At 39.2% G+C, this 16,699-nt stretch overlaps 1 protein-coding gene across 12 annotated transcripts in view; it reads left to right on the forward strand.

The window, feature by feature from the left end:
* Positions 1 to 16,699, forward strand: part of LOC125761375 (tyrosine-protein phosphatase Lar) — a 254,654-nt gene that overhangs the window by 208,353 nt on the left and 29,602 nt on the right. For 10 of the 12 annotated variants that reach the window (XM_049422438.1, XM_049422441.1, XM_049422439.1 and 7 more), the window contains 6 exons: positions 75 to 225; positions 4,086 to 4,109; positions 6,133 to 6,233; positions 7,578 to 7,767; positions 9,829 to 9,979; positions 13,230 to 13,366. In XM_049422438.1, coding sequence (XP_049278395.1) covers positions 75 to 225; positions 4,086 to 4,109; positions 6,133 to 6,233; positions 7,578 to 7,767; positions 9,829 to 9,979; positions 13,230 to 13,366 — 754 coding nt within the window. The remainder of the gene's footprint in view (positions 1 to 74; positions 226 to 4,085; positions 4,110 to 6,132; positions 6,234 to 7,577; positions 7,768 to 9,828; positions 9,980 to 13,229; positions 13,367 to 16,699) is intronic. The other 2 variants (XM_049422445.1, XM_049422448.1) reach the window with 1 other exon arrangement.

Consider the following 16,699-nt stretch of genomic DNA (forward strand, 5'->3'; position numbering starts at 1 on the left):
CTACGGTGCGGACACGATATCCTTATATATGGCTAATCAACGGATCAACGGATGCAATGCGGTCAAATTTGCAGGCGTTCAGTGAGATTAGTGGCATTATAACGATGTTCTACGTAGTACGGACGCTGAGCCCGTACACCGAGTATGAGTTCTATGTAATTGCAGTGAATAACATTGGCCGTGGACCACCGTCACTACCGGCCACCACGACTACCGGAGAGACAGGTATACAAGTGCAAAATTTGGCAGCAGAGTAATTCAATAACTTTCGTAGATTAAATAATATCAAAATTTGTTTGAGAACTCATCATACAAGATTAACCATGAAACATAAATAATCAATCAACAATCAAGTAAAACTGCAAACATGTCCTGTGCTTTCTAAAATAATTGATTTCTCGTTGAAAGTAGTACATTCACATGTAAGAATGTTTCTGGACTAAACCTCACAGGAGTATTGTGATTCTAAATCTAATCCATTGCGAAACAACACACGTTACGTTTTAACGCACAAATATTCACAGCATCCATAACTTTGTCCTGTAAGGTCACAGTAGACTTTAAATATACTAAAACCACAACGTCCAACCGTAATGGATAAGGATATGGGTAATAACATCCCATAATGTAATATTAGTTTTTCTCTAATACTCTATTGAATATCTTCGTAAGAATAGGAAACACAATGGGATTTTTCTTTCTCTCCAACTCCTATTAATGTTCAATCTAGGTTTATGCGTAGCGAGAAACCGTCTCATCGAACACATAATACCTTTTCCGACTTCGAAATTGTTCCACCTTTTTCGGTCAGTGGTCGACAGCTTAATGCCACAATGCCCATAGGTTTATTACTTTTTTCTTGCCAGTTACGCGTGAACGCACCAAGAAGACGACATAAACCTGTTAGTGTTCCATACCGCCAACACAGAGCTCGAGTCTATCGGACTCGTTCCAGGGACTCTATTTTCATTAAATATCAATCACTTTGCAGCCAATTATTCATTATTTTTGCAATTTATCTTCATTAAAAGGGAATGTAATAGCAACGAGTGGCAAGTCGTGAATCATTTTCAATCAGCATCAGCTAGTCTGTTTCCGCCTGATGCTTTCAGTACCTGTTCCTGGTCCTAGTGCGACATAGTTTGCGAAACGTGTGCGCATTTGCCCGTCGATTAAACTTTATTGATTACCAGTGGCTGGAAAACGATACATTAAGCTGTGATATATATACTGCAAACATGACCGTTTATATTTATCACAGCTGATGAATAGATACAGTTGCGTAAACTTCGCTTTTATAGATCATTGATTGTGCGTACAAAAAAGTGCTTCAATCATTTTCCACGTACTGGCACTAAACAATGTTTACCGTACGATTTTTTTTCTTATACACTTGCTAAAAGACAGCTGTCGAATAAAAAAAAATAATTGAAACGTATAAAATAACATGCGTAACATCACATCCGTGGTCCATCGATACGACAGCGTTGGCCAAACTTCTCTACTTCGTTGGCCTCAAACCAAAAGGTCTTAACTTTCCCCGGTTATTATGAAAAGCATGTTTTCTCCGGAAAACCGCAATCAATCGTACAAACAAATATTTGGGGCCTTCTTCACTTCCCTTGATCCCCTACCGCAGACCGCACACCACATGATGACTGATTGATCCAAATAGGGAATGTTTTGATTTGTGTGAATGTATCCTGACGGTCGCACACAGTAGTGAGGTTGGCTTGGGAAGAATTGAACGTAGATACGCGCGCACCGCACGTAGTGGGCGACCATTCCGCAACATTTCACTGCCGGTTACGGTGAGCCCAGAGAAAAGGGAAAAGGCGAAAAGGATGGAGGCTTAACCGTGAATAAACAGCGAGTTCGGTCGGTTTTAGGTTTTTTTTTTTGTTCTCCTTCGTCCTAAGGCTTCCACGCTACGGTGTGGCCCTTTCAGTTCAGGTCCGTTCGAGCATAATGTTATTACTATTATTCGAAGAATATCATAATATTTACCACGTGTTTGCGTGTTTTCGCCCGTGTGCGTGTGTAAGCAGGAAGCGGTTAGCTACAAATTCATGGTGTGGAAAAAGCTTCACCGAGGACCATATAATTCATGAAGTTTATCTTTCATTTTGGATCGAAATAACACGCAGAGCTAGCTGCTGCTGCTGCAAGTTCGATGAGTTTTTCGTCTATACCGCAATTTCACGATTTGCTTCTTTTTTTTTTTTTTGGCTGTGGCAAGTTTTTTCTTTTGGCAAGCAGAAAAGACGGACCGCTGTGCCGTTTTCTTATGCTCACGCTCGCATCCAACCCCCATGCCCGTTTGGCTAAACGATCACTGAAGTCACACGGTGCGGAATCACAATCGTTCTTTTACCGTAAGATTGGTCCTAGTCCCGCTGCGTTTCGTAACGTCTTCGCATTTCCAACTCCATAAATCATGGGTGGTGCGTGGATGGCACGAAGCAACTTATACACGGCTGCCTCTCGGGAATGTTTATTTTGCGAAGCGTAAGCCTTGGTCAAACGCTACAGGATGCTAAGCAGCATGGCTTTGCACAACCAAACACATGTCTGTGTTGGAAAATAAATGAATTCACTCTTTTTCGTCGGTTGACGTTTAAGGGTCAGCCTTAGCAGAATTGATGAAACGTAATTTGTTTTGTTGCTCAGAGATTTTCGTCAAACAATGAAAATCGTAAGCATTCCCCATGGAGAATAAAACAATGCGAGTCACATTTTTGAACCGGAACACCCGAGAGATATACGTATATATTTATATATATGGTTCGCATATAAATTGTAAATTAATATGAATTTCAAATAGGTGGCAAATTATTTTCCACATTTATAAGATATTAATATAAATTAAACGACATCGTAATTCTAGCACGTGGTTTCGTTAGTCAGAAAATACAACAACACACATACACGTACACCATTCAAAATATGAAACCAATTTCTACATTCTGTATACTTAGACTTCGTTTTTATCAACTATTTTTCATGCAATCTTCCCAAAATCATCATGTACGCGTAAAATAACTATAAATAATCGAAAAAAACAATACTTCACCCTGCCGATCTATTTCAAACCCTGCGTATGCGTGCAACGGCCACAATGATAATAATTTTGGTTTGGATTTTGAATTTGAACAAAATTTAACTTAAATCTCGATCATCTTCGCACAAACTGAACCGTGTCTCCTTCGTGCTCCATCCAACACACAAACACCCGTGCGACCGTACCGGAATGTAAGTGAAATAATTTTGCTCGTGCCAAGTGCATTTTGGATTTTGTATTGGATTTGAACCACTTTTCTCGCAAAACCTTCTTCCTTACTCGAGCATACATTCACATACTCAACCATAGGCCATTAAGCACGGAAAGCTGAAAAGTAATTTTAAACGTTTACGATGTTGTTTTTTGCTAGAGAATGAAAAATTAGTATATTGTTTCTGCTGCATTTAACAGTGCTCGGGAAACCGAAACACTTTCATGGAAGAGTATTTCGACACTAGGAGAGTTTTGTGGCAAACGGTACATTATAAGCTTTCCCGGTTTCTAGTCGTTGAGCGGTGAATGTGATGTGATAACCTCAAAACATGATATTTCCCAACAACCAAACTTTCTTCCCCTAGTGAAACATGCACCATTTTTGTGTTACAATTTTTTTTTGAATTTTTACTTTTTTTAACACCAGGTAGAAGCTGCAACGTGCAGCACAAACTATACACAAATTCTTGTGGTTTTTTAGTGCAATAGTTTTCGTGTTTGCAAACATTGTGCTTTTTTTATTTTCAACGACATTAGAGTTTTTAAGTGCGTTGTATTTGCAAGAGCAACAAAAAAAATGCACAATTTTTATGCTAGAATCGTAGGCAAACTCCACTCCACGTAAATATTTTGTATATGTTCGGTTTTATATTGCACCAATTGTTTACATTATTCTTTTTTTTGTTCATCGCACAACACATGATGCAAAAATCTAAATTTTATCTCATTACATATTCCCTGTTTTCATTCCCAATTTTTGCCCTCGTTACGTGCTCATCATTGCGATTTGTGTCTAACCAACCAATGATAGGCGATTCCGTGTATGGAGGTTCCAGTAAGTAACAACTTTATAACGACGGTTACCCGTAGTTTTTTCTGTTTTTTCACATAGCTATCTGATTCACCATTCATGTCGGTGTGCTGTTTTGTTCCGTTTTGTCTTTTGTAACCGTCCTGCTACACGGTAGATTGTGCTTTGAAACAAGTTTCACCTCAATTTCACAAATTTCAACTTTTTTCACCTATTTGTCAAACTGTAGCACGGTTTTTGTTTTGTTCTGTAGTGTTTGCATCTAGCAAAGTTTTGTTCCTGTAGAGTTTGCGATCAGTTTTTGAGCAATAAGATGTTTACACTTTTTCACTTGTTTGTATGGTGTGTTTCAATCAGTTTTAAATTTTCTCCAGTTTTCAGATCAGCATATATTTTTTGTAGCCTATTTTCCCACCGCCTTAAGCGTTTACTTCACCTTTCTGCTTACGTATTTACATGAGATGTTGTTTCTTACATTGGTGCGCGAAGCAAGCATATAAAAGTGTGTCATCCAGGGTAATTTCAGTCAAGTCGCAATGTACTTCCCAATGTACTATACCCCATTTGCGATTGCTTTCGATAGTCCAGAGAATCGCTTGAAAGCTCTCGTCACTGTGCCTCCCCATTTCCTGCACCACACATCTTTGCCAGATGGAAAAGTTTTCACTCTGCAACTGTCCAAAAGATAAGCTTCCAGCTATGCACTGAACTTTCCCAGTGATACATTCCTCCTGCACATCAGTACAGCCTTGTTTGCCCATGTTGCCGCAGCTTATCTTCGTACCGTGTACCCCTGGTGCCTCCAGTGGACGAAGTTTGCCGCTCGGGCTGTGTGCAGAATGTTGCTGTTCTATTGATTTCATCGTCAATACTTTAGTGTTTTGCCGTATCGTATTGTCGACTGTTTGGTGAATATGTTCCATTTTCTCACAAACGCCTTTCACCGATGGCATACTGGCGCCTCGTTTTACGTTCTACAGCATTTTCATAATGCAGCAGCAGGAAAATGTACTTTTGCTAGTTGTTCTTATTTCACTGGCACAACATCTCTAACGCTCGACATCGCCGTGGGCACAAAAATGGACAGTTTTATTTTGTGCTTTTGTTTCTTACTGCATGGTTACCTTCTATGCTTTTCTCAACTTTGTATTATCCACCTGTCCGAGTCCGAGGTTCAACTGGTTGATAGGAGCCGCAGGGCAGATATTTTCTGCAGCAAATATTCAATTTAACAATGGATAGCAACTTTTATTTTAGTTTTCCTCGAAGTTTCCTGGACTACCGGCTTTGCTTTTAGCTTCACTGTTTCGCTTTCCGCAGCCATCACTTTCTTGCCTTCTATGAATCTTTTATTTCACTTCATATGGAACACAAATCTTTATACGCGTGCATTTCGATGCAAGTTGCATATTCGTTTTATTGAGTTCCATAAACATGTTGCCCTCGCTGATGTATGCATGGTTTGCTATAAAAAATATCTCCTTGTTCTTTATAATCGTCTGTCAACAAATCGTCCAATGCATGTTTCGATAATCTTTGTACAAGTAACTGTACATATATTTTCACTTGAAATCTTGTTTAGTATTTTTTTTTTTAATTGTTGAACAAAAATATTGTGATGTGTTGACAATACGGCTAAAGCCGTCATGAGGGAAAATAAAGAAACAAAAAAATATCATGATGAGTAGCATATGATATAGAATTTTATTTTATTCTATATGTATCGATGTTTGTTCGATTATTTGTACAATATTTTACTTATTTACAATAACAATAAACTTATACTTAAAACAAAAGGTACATCAAAATATCTGCCTTATCTACTTCTACGTAGCTTTATCTGTTCCATTCGCTTTGTACATTATTATACATTTAATCAAACTAAAGCATGCTTTATTACATTTATATAGTTAGTTCGTATTCCTATCGTTATTATTTTGTAACATAGTTTTCAAGTGGCAAGTTGGACTTTCCAAACTAAGCAAGCTAACAATGGTAGTAATGGTGTCTTATCTTCTTTTCTTCATCCGACGATAACTACTTACAGAAATGGAAAGTGCTCCGAGAAACATCGAAGTGAAGCCGTTAAGCTCGTCGACAATGCTTATTACGTGGGAACCACCTGAGACTCCTAATGGACAAGTAACCGTGAGTAGCAGTAGCGTAGGGTGAACGTAAAAGTACTGAAAGTTGTCGAGTATCGGCTGCACGACCGACAAAGAAATCCATTACTTTCAATCGTGCAACACAAATTTAATAACAACTTTTTTGTGTATATACCCAAGTTAAAGCCTTGCCAGGGATAAAATGGATTCTATATGTATTTATAGCACTTTCTGTGTTTTGTGGGAAAAATAACACTGTTGAGGAGAGACTTTGGCATATTTATTTCGCCACATTTGATCACCAAAACGGTATCCTTAGCTTGCCATAAATAGAATATTTCGAAAGATTTGAACCGATACCACACACACGTCCGCGTTACTAATCGATCAATAAAGGGCTATCATTTGTACACTCGATTAGCCTTCATTCTGAACACGCACGCATCTGTAATGAACAATCGGCTAATTGATATATCAGCCGTGTACATCATTCAGCTAATGAGTGAGTTTTTTGTTTTGTTTTCAATTAGTAGTAAATGGATTAGCATGCGAAATCTACTATGCAGATTTTTTTAAAGCTTTAAACAAGTACTTGTATTTCAACATTTTTATTGCAGTTGAAATGGAATTGTAGTTTAAAGGAAATTATTTTTTATCATATATCAATTCGATTGGTCTGTAATGCATTTTAAATTCGTTTGTAATATTCTTTTTCCCTAGGCCTCTTGAGCTGGGAAATTAAATTGAAAACAATTAAATAATTATGTGTATCGTGCAGCAACGGGAAGCCTACCGTCAAATAGATTATGCTTAAGCATTTTCTTCCATTAGGAAAGATCCGTCCAGTATGTCCGTCATGTGCCCAGCAATAGATAACGAACTATCAATAATTGTATCGGTCGAAAGGCACAGCTCAGAAGCTCACGTTTACGTGGCAAATAATTTATGAGATGTTTCAGCGTAATTAACAGTGAATTATTAATGCAATTTGGTGTAATTTTACATGACCGGTGGAGAACATCGCAGGTCAACCATAAGAGACCACCTAGGCCCAGATGCGTTTTGTGATGCGTGTGTCCGATAATGGCCACCGCCACCATTGTGGTAATGTCTGGTGACTTGGTTGTAATGAACGTTTTATGGATTTGTTGATTAATATGATCATTAAGGTTAGCGACTTTAACAAGCTAGCTTACGAGTATGACGAAATTAATTATGTTTGCTCGCTGAAGTCTATTGTTATCTAAATTTAAAAAAAAACTTGGGGAGCAAATGTTATTACTAATACTTTTGAATGATATTCATGCTATTATAATCTGAAAGTAATGTCATATAGAAGGTTGTCCATACTAATCAAATGTTTTGCATGCTGCTTTTATTTCAATAGGGATACAAAGTGTATTATACCACAAACCCCAACCAGCCCGAAGCATCATGGGACTCCCAGATGGAAACCAACGACATGACGACCATTTCGGAATTGACTCCGCATGCTATCTACACTATACGAGTACAAGCATTTACCTCTATGGGTGCCGGTCCCTTGTCCAATCCGGTGCAGGTCAAAGCTCAACAAGGTAAGTCGGTTTACTAATGAGTCGTCGAATCCATTTTACACCATGTTATTTTTCGATCAACCAACAAGAACAGTTATACTTATACAAAACGTGTCTTCTATTACATTTCTGCTATAGTAATACTTCATATTGCAACCATAATTCTTGTACCGAACTATAATATTACTTAAAAATAAACAAAAAAAATACCAAATGAACTGCTCGACTTGGCAATCGACTCCATCGAAAGCATTACCTAGTAACAAGGAACAGACATTTGAAACAGCCGAAGAACTTTGACATAGTTAGTGACAAAACGGTTAAATAGAATCAACTTTACGCTCAATTTAACAGTTTGTACCAAATCCGTACACTTTCCTTCCACTACTCTATCGGTAACTAGGAATCCGCCAAATCGTCCAGCGAATAAAACCGCTCGAGAAGCTAATTTGATTTCCGTCCAGTGAAGTTTAACTATTTTCTTGAAATTATATACCGCTTTGGCCTCGCTTCGTCCCAGACCTACACATTGCCGTTTTCAATTCATCCAGATGTCATCAGTAACATGAAGCCATTCATCTTCTCAGCATCCATCGCATGTTTTCGTGAAACAATACGCCTTTTCAAGCATAACTGTCATTGTGACGGCAAGAAAAGCCATCAACTTTCCTTACAGATTCGGTCAAATTAGACATAGCGCTGCAACAATATTCAAGAATCCTCATTTTGCAGCGCCCTTTGACACGAAGAGAGCAACTTTTTGCGCCTCGACGAGATTTCCTTGCATGGCACGACGGGAATATCTGCAAGTGTCCTCCGGTTCGGAAAGCGTAATGACAATCCCACAAAGCCCCCGGTCCATGTAGTGGAATGAACGTTTGCCATTGTTTTCGCCCCGGGGCGGTACAAAAGTTATTTCAATTTAACTTTTCCCTCAAATCAATCCAACACTATCTCTTTCCGTTTCGTTTCCCTGCTTACGAAGATCGCCTGGTCCTGTATCTAGGTTAGGGAAAGTGTGACAAGTATGCTATCATCGCGGAATAAAGAGCACTGTCTGAGATTGACTAATAAACTTAACGGACAAGTCCGGCTGAAATGCAGAATCAGCAGCACTGTCACGTTGACATCGCAACTGTCCATTTCATGCTGCGTTGTTCATTGCACATTGCCAACTAATGAGACAAAAGGGCAAGAATAATGGCCTTAACAGATGGGCTCCTATTTAATAGTCCATCTTTTGGTAGGAGAAATTATGAATATGCATCTTGAAGTCTTGACACATTCTAATTTATTTCAGAAAATACATTCAACAAGATGTTTTCCGAGGTTCGTGCTAAATTGTGTAGTAAAGAGTAGAATTTGGGAAATATTCTCGCAACATTTTACCAACATTTAAAGATTTCAAGACAGACATCGGCTTTAGAAAGTCGTAAAGCGTTTTTTACGTTATACCATGAAATACATTTGCACTAGATTCATGCTCATGGGCGTTGTTTGCTGACTGAAAACCCATTCAAAAGAGCGTCAAATAGCTAAAACCTCTAAAACGCACTTGACCTAAAATGTACTTTAAGCTCGATGCATATAAATGCGTACGTTAACGTAGAAAAAGCCCTCGCCGAAAAAGAAGTCGGGATAAAAGGGTTTTAGATTGTCATCGAAACCGGCGATAATCTCAATGTAATTAAATTGTTTCCTATCAAACATTCATACAACATGTTTATGCATATGCAAATTACATCCAAATGTTTTCACTCTTCATTCACACCCAACATCCATTCGGAGACGATCTCGGCTGCTAGTTTACGCGCATACCGTTCCCGCGATACACCGACAATCGGCGCACACTCGTAACACTACCGCGTACTCTGAGGGTGGCGCCACACTCAATGACACTAGGATGACACCCACAGCACTTACTCCATTTGTTGGTTGGCGTGTTTGCTTTTGCCCGAGTTTTTGCTTGCGTTTCCTCACACGCGACCAGAGGCACAATGAAATTGCAAAGAACTTGTTTTTTAGCAACGTTTAACAACATTCTCTTACCATCTCTGTCGTTCCTATTGCTGCTATTTTCAGGCGTTCCCTCGCAACCAAGCAACTTTCGGGCTACCGATGTCGGCGAAACAGCTGTCACCCTGCAATGGTCTCGGCCAACTCACTCGGGCGAGAACATCGTACACTACGAGCTGTACTGGAATGACACTTATGCAAACGAGCAGCATCATCAGTATGTATATGTTTCCGCAACCCAAATGCCTCCCCTCCACTTTCCACCATCCGGTAGGAATACACCGACAACGCAAATGCGAAATCCTATCCCAGTGAATATTGTTCCGCGATTTACTGAACTGGGACTGTCCATGGTTCAGTCGGGATGGGATGTCCTGCTTCCAGCGTAAACTCTATTTCCTTCATTATCTCGCCGCATCATGGAGTTCTGGTGGTTGGAGTCCATCCCCGCTCTTTCTCTCTCTCTTTCTCTCTCTCTGTTAGGTCGCAAATCGAAACGAATGGCATTCATAACAATAGCGCACTTGATAACTGTTTAGTGGAGGCACTTGTTTTGTTTGTTGTTATTGTTTGTTCCGGTCCACGCTCATGGGACCTAGCTGTGCCTTTACGCAGCTTTAGTTGCCAAAAAATGTTAACAATAACAATGCACGGCTCTATGGACCGAATCCACTACTACCGTATATTTCCTGCACCGAAAATGGACCTAGTGACATTCCCATCGGTATCTAACTCACTGGCACGACTCATATGTATCACGGCCAGGAAGAATAGTCCATCATCTGTCAGGTTCTCTATGGGATGCCAAACTAATGTCAACACGACATGTCCGTTCCGTTCGTGTCTCGCCTATCTACCTCATCTGACTCATATTTTGCCGGGGCCACTTCAACCATCCATCTCCCTTTTTCCCAGCAATGAGGTTAACATACTACACTCAGGCTCAGGATTCGTTCCATCTCGTACAGCGCACTTTCATCACACCAACGCTGTGCCGGAGGGACATTAGTCGTGGGATAATTTGAAATTTAAATTATTGAATAATATTGACACCGCGCACTCGACCACGGGTACTTTGAAGCGGTAAAAATTAGTGAACCTTTTGGCTACTTTCATTTAACCCCCCACGGGTGTAGCGCAGCATTTGCCTGCATGGTATTGATTTTTGTTTTTAAAGCTGCTATTGTTTTCATTTTGAAAGTAAAGGGAACATACAGCCGGTTTGGTTGTTTTATTTGATTTTTTGGAAAATTTTGTTTTCCCTTGCAGTTGTTCCTGTTTTGTTACAACTTTTGTTTTTTGCTATTCGTCGCAGTTCGTCAACCCTTTCTGTTCATATCGAAATAGAAATGGGAGGAAAAGTTTTGTCGCATTTTTTCATCATTTTAAACATGTGTACGTATTGGTTTTTAAACAGAAAAAAACTTATTTGATAGTTGAAATACTGACCAGTAGTTTTTGGTTGTATTTAAGTTTTTGTGCACTTTGGTATGTTAGTTTTATAAAAGTTTCAATCGTTTTGTTTTCCCTGTTCTGAATGTTTTTATTTATTAGTACCATAGCGAAACTGTAATGTGCTTGATAGTAGCAACATAATATTAGTTAATGGGAAAAATATCAATTGTTTTTTGCTTGAAATTCATTACATTATTTAACACATTTCAGAGTGTCCGAGTTGGGTCAAATATGCACCGTTGTGTTGTATAATTGACAATTATAGAATTGTTACCATTTTTAAGTTAGCTTCATTTTTTTTTTCATTCATAAAGAACGATAGCTTCATCTTAAGGCTAACAATCTTCTGGCTTATTACCCGCTTGATACCCGTTTTTGTTTTGAAAAGTTTTGCATTGCAAGATAAAGATGGTAATCGCTACATGCTCGCTGATTTGCTGGTAATTTACCACAAACGTGTGAGACCTTGTGTTGTCTTGAAGGGGTCTTTTAGTTAATTCTGGAACTTTTCAATCATCCCCTTCAAAAGGTCCAGTTATTGATATTACAGTGTCAGGTTTTAAATTTAGTGTTCGGCCATAAGTAAACAACACATAATAAATTCGATCTTCACGGCGCATTGAAGACGATCGTTTTCGCACGATATTGTTGTATTTGCCCTACTTCTCATCTCCAGTCGCCTTCTGTTGAAGAAATGGGTTGATTTTATTTCATGTGGTCTTCATGTGGATTTTTGTTTGGTGAAAATTCGATTCATTATGTTTTTTTGTGTTAATTTTTATACCAATCAAACTTCGAACTTCTTTTTGAATCGAATTTTGCATGAATGTTTGAAACGATGTATTCAACAAAAATAAATAAATTTCTTTTTCGCCAACCTACTACAAAAATTACCCCAGCATTAACACAATTTGTGTTTTATACATCTAAATAAACACAACTTCTATCGATTCGTAATAGGCAGCACATTACAATGTTATTCGAGCGTACTGTACTCGCAGGGCAAACGAAATGTTGTCACGCTTGCCAGGATATATTATTTATTAATTGTAATGAACACGTTCCGTTTCCGGCGCGCCGAAACAATTACTGAGCCCATCCATTATCGCCAAATTATGATGTTTATGATAATGTAACTAGCCATGTTGCTTGCAAACCATACTGCCGTACAAGCATTTCGCAAAATAGCAGGAGTGAAATGTTTAACGCAGAAAAAGTTTCTGTTGAAAATGTCATAACATACGAAATTTACTACCGTGTTCGTGGTTTTCATCAAAATTCCGGCGCGTCACCCGCAAATTTAGCCCTTTCCAAGCGGCAACACTGCCAAATCGGTAGCGTGGTAGACTGTAGGCATGTTGTGGCAAAAGCTACCACCAAATTGAAGAGTTCATAAAACCAATCGCTGCCGAAAAGTTTCTCGTTCTCAACCGTAAGCTATTCCGTGCAAGCATACCTGGTTCGTGTAACCGGCGAAACCTTTTGATAAATTCCCAACATCCAATCTTTCACGGTATCCTACTTCATCCGTTCGCACCCATTTCCACAAATAAACTCACAGCATCGAGTTGGGATCGGAATTCACCACCCTAAGAACAGGAGCTGCATGATAGAGTTACCCTGGTCATTTTCGTTTTGTGTTTTTATTTTACTTTATGGGTTACGGTAACTGGACTGGGCGCGACATTCTCGAGTGCGTAACCCGTTCCGCCGCGGCCACAGCTCGGGTCGAAAAAAGAGGGCTGTGTGTTTTATGAAAATGATTTTCATCCCACTCACGACACGCCATCCATTTTCCATCAGCACCAGACCTCGCGGGGTACTCGGACCGTCTGTTCACGATCTTTATGCCATCCCCCCTCTTATATTGTTTCCCAGGCACGTTATCCTCCAAATAATTCCTCCGATACGCAAAAGCCGGCAGGTGAAACAAAATTTATTAATATTAATCACAAATTAAAATTCTTCCCCGTGTATTCATCCGCCCATCAACACACTACTGCCCCGTACAGACGAATTCCAAACACCGAGACCTACACACTGAGCAGCTTGTACCCGGACACACTCTACTACTTCTGGCTTTCGGCACGATCCCAACGTGGCGAGGGTGCCACCACGCCACCGATTCCAGTACGAACCAAACAGTACGGTAAGTAAACCCTTTTTCTTGCCATACCACACCTTTATCTTTCTCTATCATACTGTGGATCGATGTTTCCCCTTCGATCGAATACTGTACATCTAACGACGACGGCTGAGATCTAATTTGATCTCAACGCCTAATTGGGGTTTCAAATGGAAGTCGACTTTACTGCGTTTAAAATGGAGCCTTCTTCGCTATGCACCCCATCCCTATTTGATCCGATCCGACCCGGTGGTTCGATCAAAAAGTTTTTTATGTATTTTTTTATGTGCTGTAGACCGAACGACAGTCCTGGATCGACGTGGAAAGTGCGTGTGCAAGATTAAAGCGAAAGAAAGAAGGGTACACTCCACTATGGGTTGGGTGGGGGCGTTTGGTTAGTGGGCTGGAATGAGCTTTCTTGATCTACTATTTAATGTGCCTCGCAATAGAACATGCGGGAATCAATATTCTTAGCCGGGGGTGGTAGATTTTCAGGATTTGCCCATTCCGATAGTACGGATTACCGAGAAGGGTTCCATTTCAATCCATTGTGAAGTGAGACAAGGAGGTGAAGGGAGTGTTGAAAGGTTACCAAAAGAAACATGAACAATGTTTCTGACAAAGGAAGTACGCTTCCCTTCCGGGTGTTGTCCACTGCCCTGCAAACCACGCTTCCGCCTACGTCTCTCATCAACAAGGGACAGTAGGAATGGAGAAAAAAAATTTCTTGTTGGTCTGCTGGACCATTTTTCTTTGCCTGTTGATGCAAGCTTTTTTTTCGGATGCTTGATTTTATTTTATTTTAATTTTCTGCCCTAACGATGCAGAAATCTCTCTTTGTGGAGGACTTTGCGTGTTTGTGCGTGTTCAACTGTATTCTCTTCTTTTTTTTTGGCTTGAATTTTTCGGCACAAAGATCTTGAGCAAATAATTCGTACTGAGCATTCCATGTTCTTGATTTTTGGGGTTCAGTACACGATGCCCTGGTTTGCTTCGAAGCTTTGTATTGATTTCGTTTGTTTTTTTGTGCCTAATGTGCTTCTTTGAAACAAAGAATACCATGGTCATAACCTTATCCTTCTCTGCTTCTTTTTTGCTGTATTTATTTACGCAATTCTACGCTCGGCTCTACGTGTACTATCGTACTTTTGGAAATTTAATTAAAAAAGGGAAAGATATTTTCATAAACTACCACCGAACCCTTTTTGCGTGCCGGTTTTCCGGCCCGGTGATGCAAAGAACGATCGTTATACTACTAGCGGAGGAAGCGCGCATGATGTTCGGCATAAATAAGCTTTCGATTCAGTGCTAGGTTATGTCCACAAATTTTGCATTACCACGATCGTAATCATGCTATGAATGGAATATTCCTTTCCTCGTTTGCTGATCGTTTGTGGGAGGAAAATCAGTCGTTTTGTTTTTTAACCTACTTTGAATAACATTTTGCGAATGGAAAACTTCGCCATTGAGAAAAAAAATAATACAAACAAACACCCACGTATCCGCAAGGTCCATAACAATGTAGAAAGAAATTAAGTACATCCAGCAGCAGTGAAATCGACCCACCCCGACAGCAAAGATCAGTCAGGTAAGGATCGCCCGACAGGTGCGTCCTTTCGAAACGGAAACGGGCGGAAGTAAAACAAATCCCGCGAAGGGTAACGGAACGACAGTTTGCGAAGGCGAGTCGTTAGTTATGTGTTAGCATTAAGCGAAAACGGTCGACCGGAAGCAAAAAGGGTCGAAAGGCAATCGTTAATTAACCGCCGTGCAGCAAAAAAAAAGGATTAACAGTTTTCTCATTCCATCGGAAATGTTTGCTCTGCTCTGTTTCACTTTCTTGCTCAGTTGCGTCCGTTTGCTCGTGTTTCTCATGCATTTCGTTTTTGTCTGAACCGTGTTTTGTTTTGTTGGACCACTTTCAACCATCTTTTATTTTCCACTTCATTCATTTCGTCTTCTTGCATTTTGAATTTCATTATCACATATTTATCACCCACACAATAACTCTTCGTTGAGCGCTCTGCCTAACTGCACATCGATAGTGTTCGTGTATTTAATACGTACATATAAATATATATATATACATATATACATACATATACCTTGACAGTAGTACCATTCAGTTTCATTTTTCTCCCGTTTTGCATAACTCTTTGCCTCAAGCCACGAGTAGTAAGGTTTGTTAATTTTTTGTTTCGTTTGTCTGCCATTCTTTATGCACTCTTTTGCGTACTTCGCTTGGCCTTTGTAAAGAACGAGTTAAAATAGCCGTCAATTCTTTGCTCCCTTCGCGTTTCAACACATTTTTTTGTCTTAATTTGATTCAGCAACCCATCCCTCCGGCGATGGATTTAATTAAATACGGGCAATCAAATTTTATGAATCATTTGACCATTTTTTATCTGCTGCGTTTGTTATTTTTTATTGAAATTGATTCATGTTTTATTTAAAACGTTGTTTTCCCTCACTAGGTATGCGGTTGGTTTTGCTTTCAACTTATACTTGATATTTATTCATATTTGCTTGTCGTGGCGCACAGTCCATACGTTTAAACTATTGTAATATTTTTACTATTTATAAAAAAAAAAAACGCAATACAATATTTTCAGATCAGGTGGATGTTATTACACCAATTATTAGTTTATCTTGTTTAATAATAGTTAATGAAAATTATGCTATTTAATTTATTCCCCAGTGCAGGATTTAGGCTGTTATCAAAGTTGAATGTTAAACTCATGCTTCTTATTTTTATCTTGGGTTTAGTTGCTTTGCTCTCAACACGTCTTTAATTGCAAGCTAAACTATTTTTGCCTCACTCAGTTCTAGTTTTTCTTCTTTTGGGCATGTATGGCACATCAAAGCCCACGCATGAGTGGATTTCAAACGAATGAATCAAAAATATGATCGTTTGGTCATCATTACGCTGAAAGCGTCACAATGTTAAACATGGGCAAGCAATTGAATGCGCTTTTTGCTAAATCCACACATTCGTTGAAGCATTTTGTTCTCGTTGTTATGGGAACATAACTGTATTGAAAAAAGAGACATTGCACATACAACATTGCTGTCCACTGCATGGAACACTTTAAATTGTGTCGATGTGGATACGCTTGGCATAACGTTTATCTTTTCATTGTAGTTTGGTTGGCGCATTTGCTGAGGACACTGCCTTATGATGAATGTTGTTTATTGCCTTTTGCTGTTTATATTTTCATTTGCCATTGTTTTTTTATGTGTATACATTTTTCTTTTGTTTTGGATTTTCGTATTCCACATTCAATACAAAGCTTTTCTCGACGTATGTTTTTTTTTTGGGTTTTTCATCTTTTGCATATAGTATTGATGCGATTAATA

This window comes from Anopheles funestus, chromosome 2RL, assembly GCF_943734845.2.
Source record: "Anopheles funestus chromosome 2RL, idAnoFuneDA-416_04, whole genome shotgun sequence".
NCBI lineage: Eukaryota > Metazoa > Arthropoda > Insecta > Diptera > Culicidae > Anopheles > Anopheles funestus.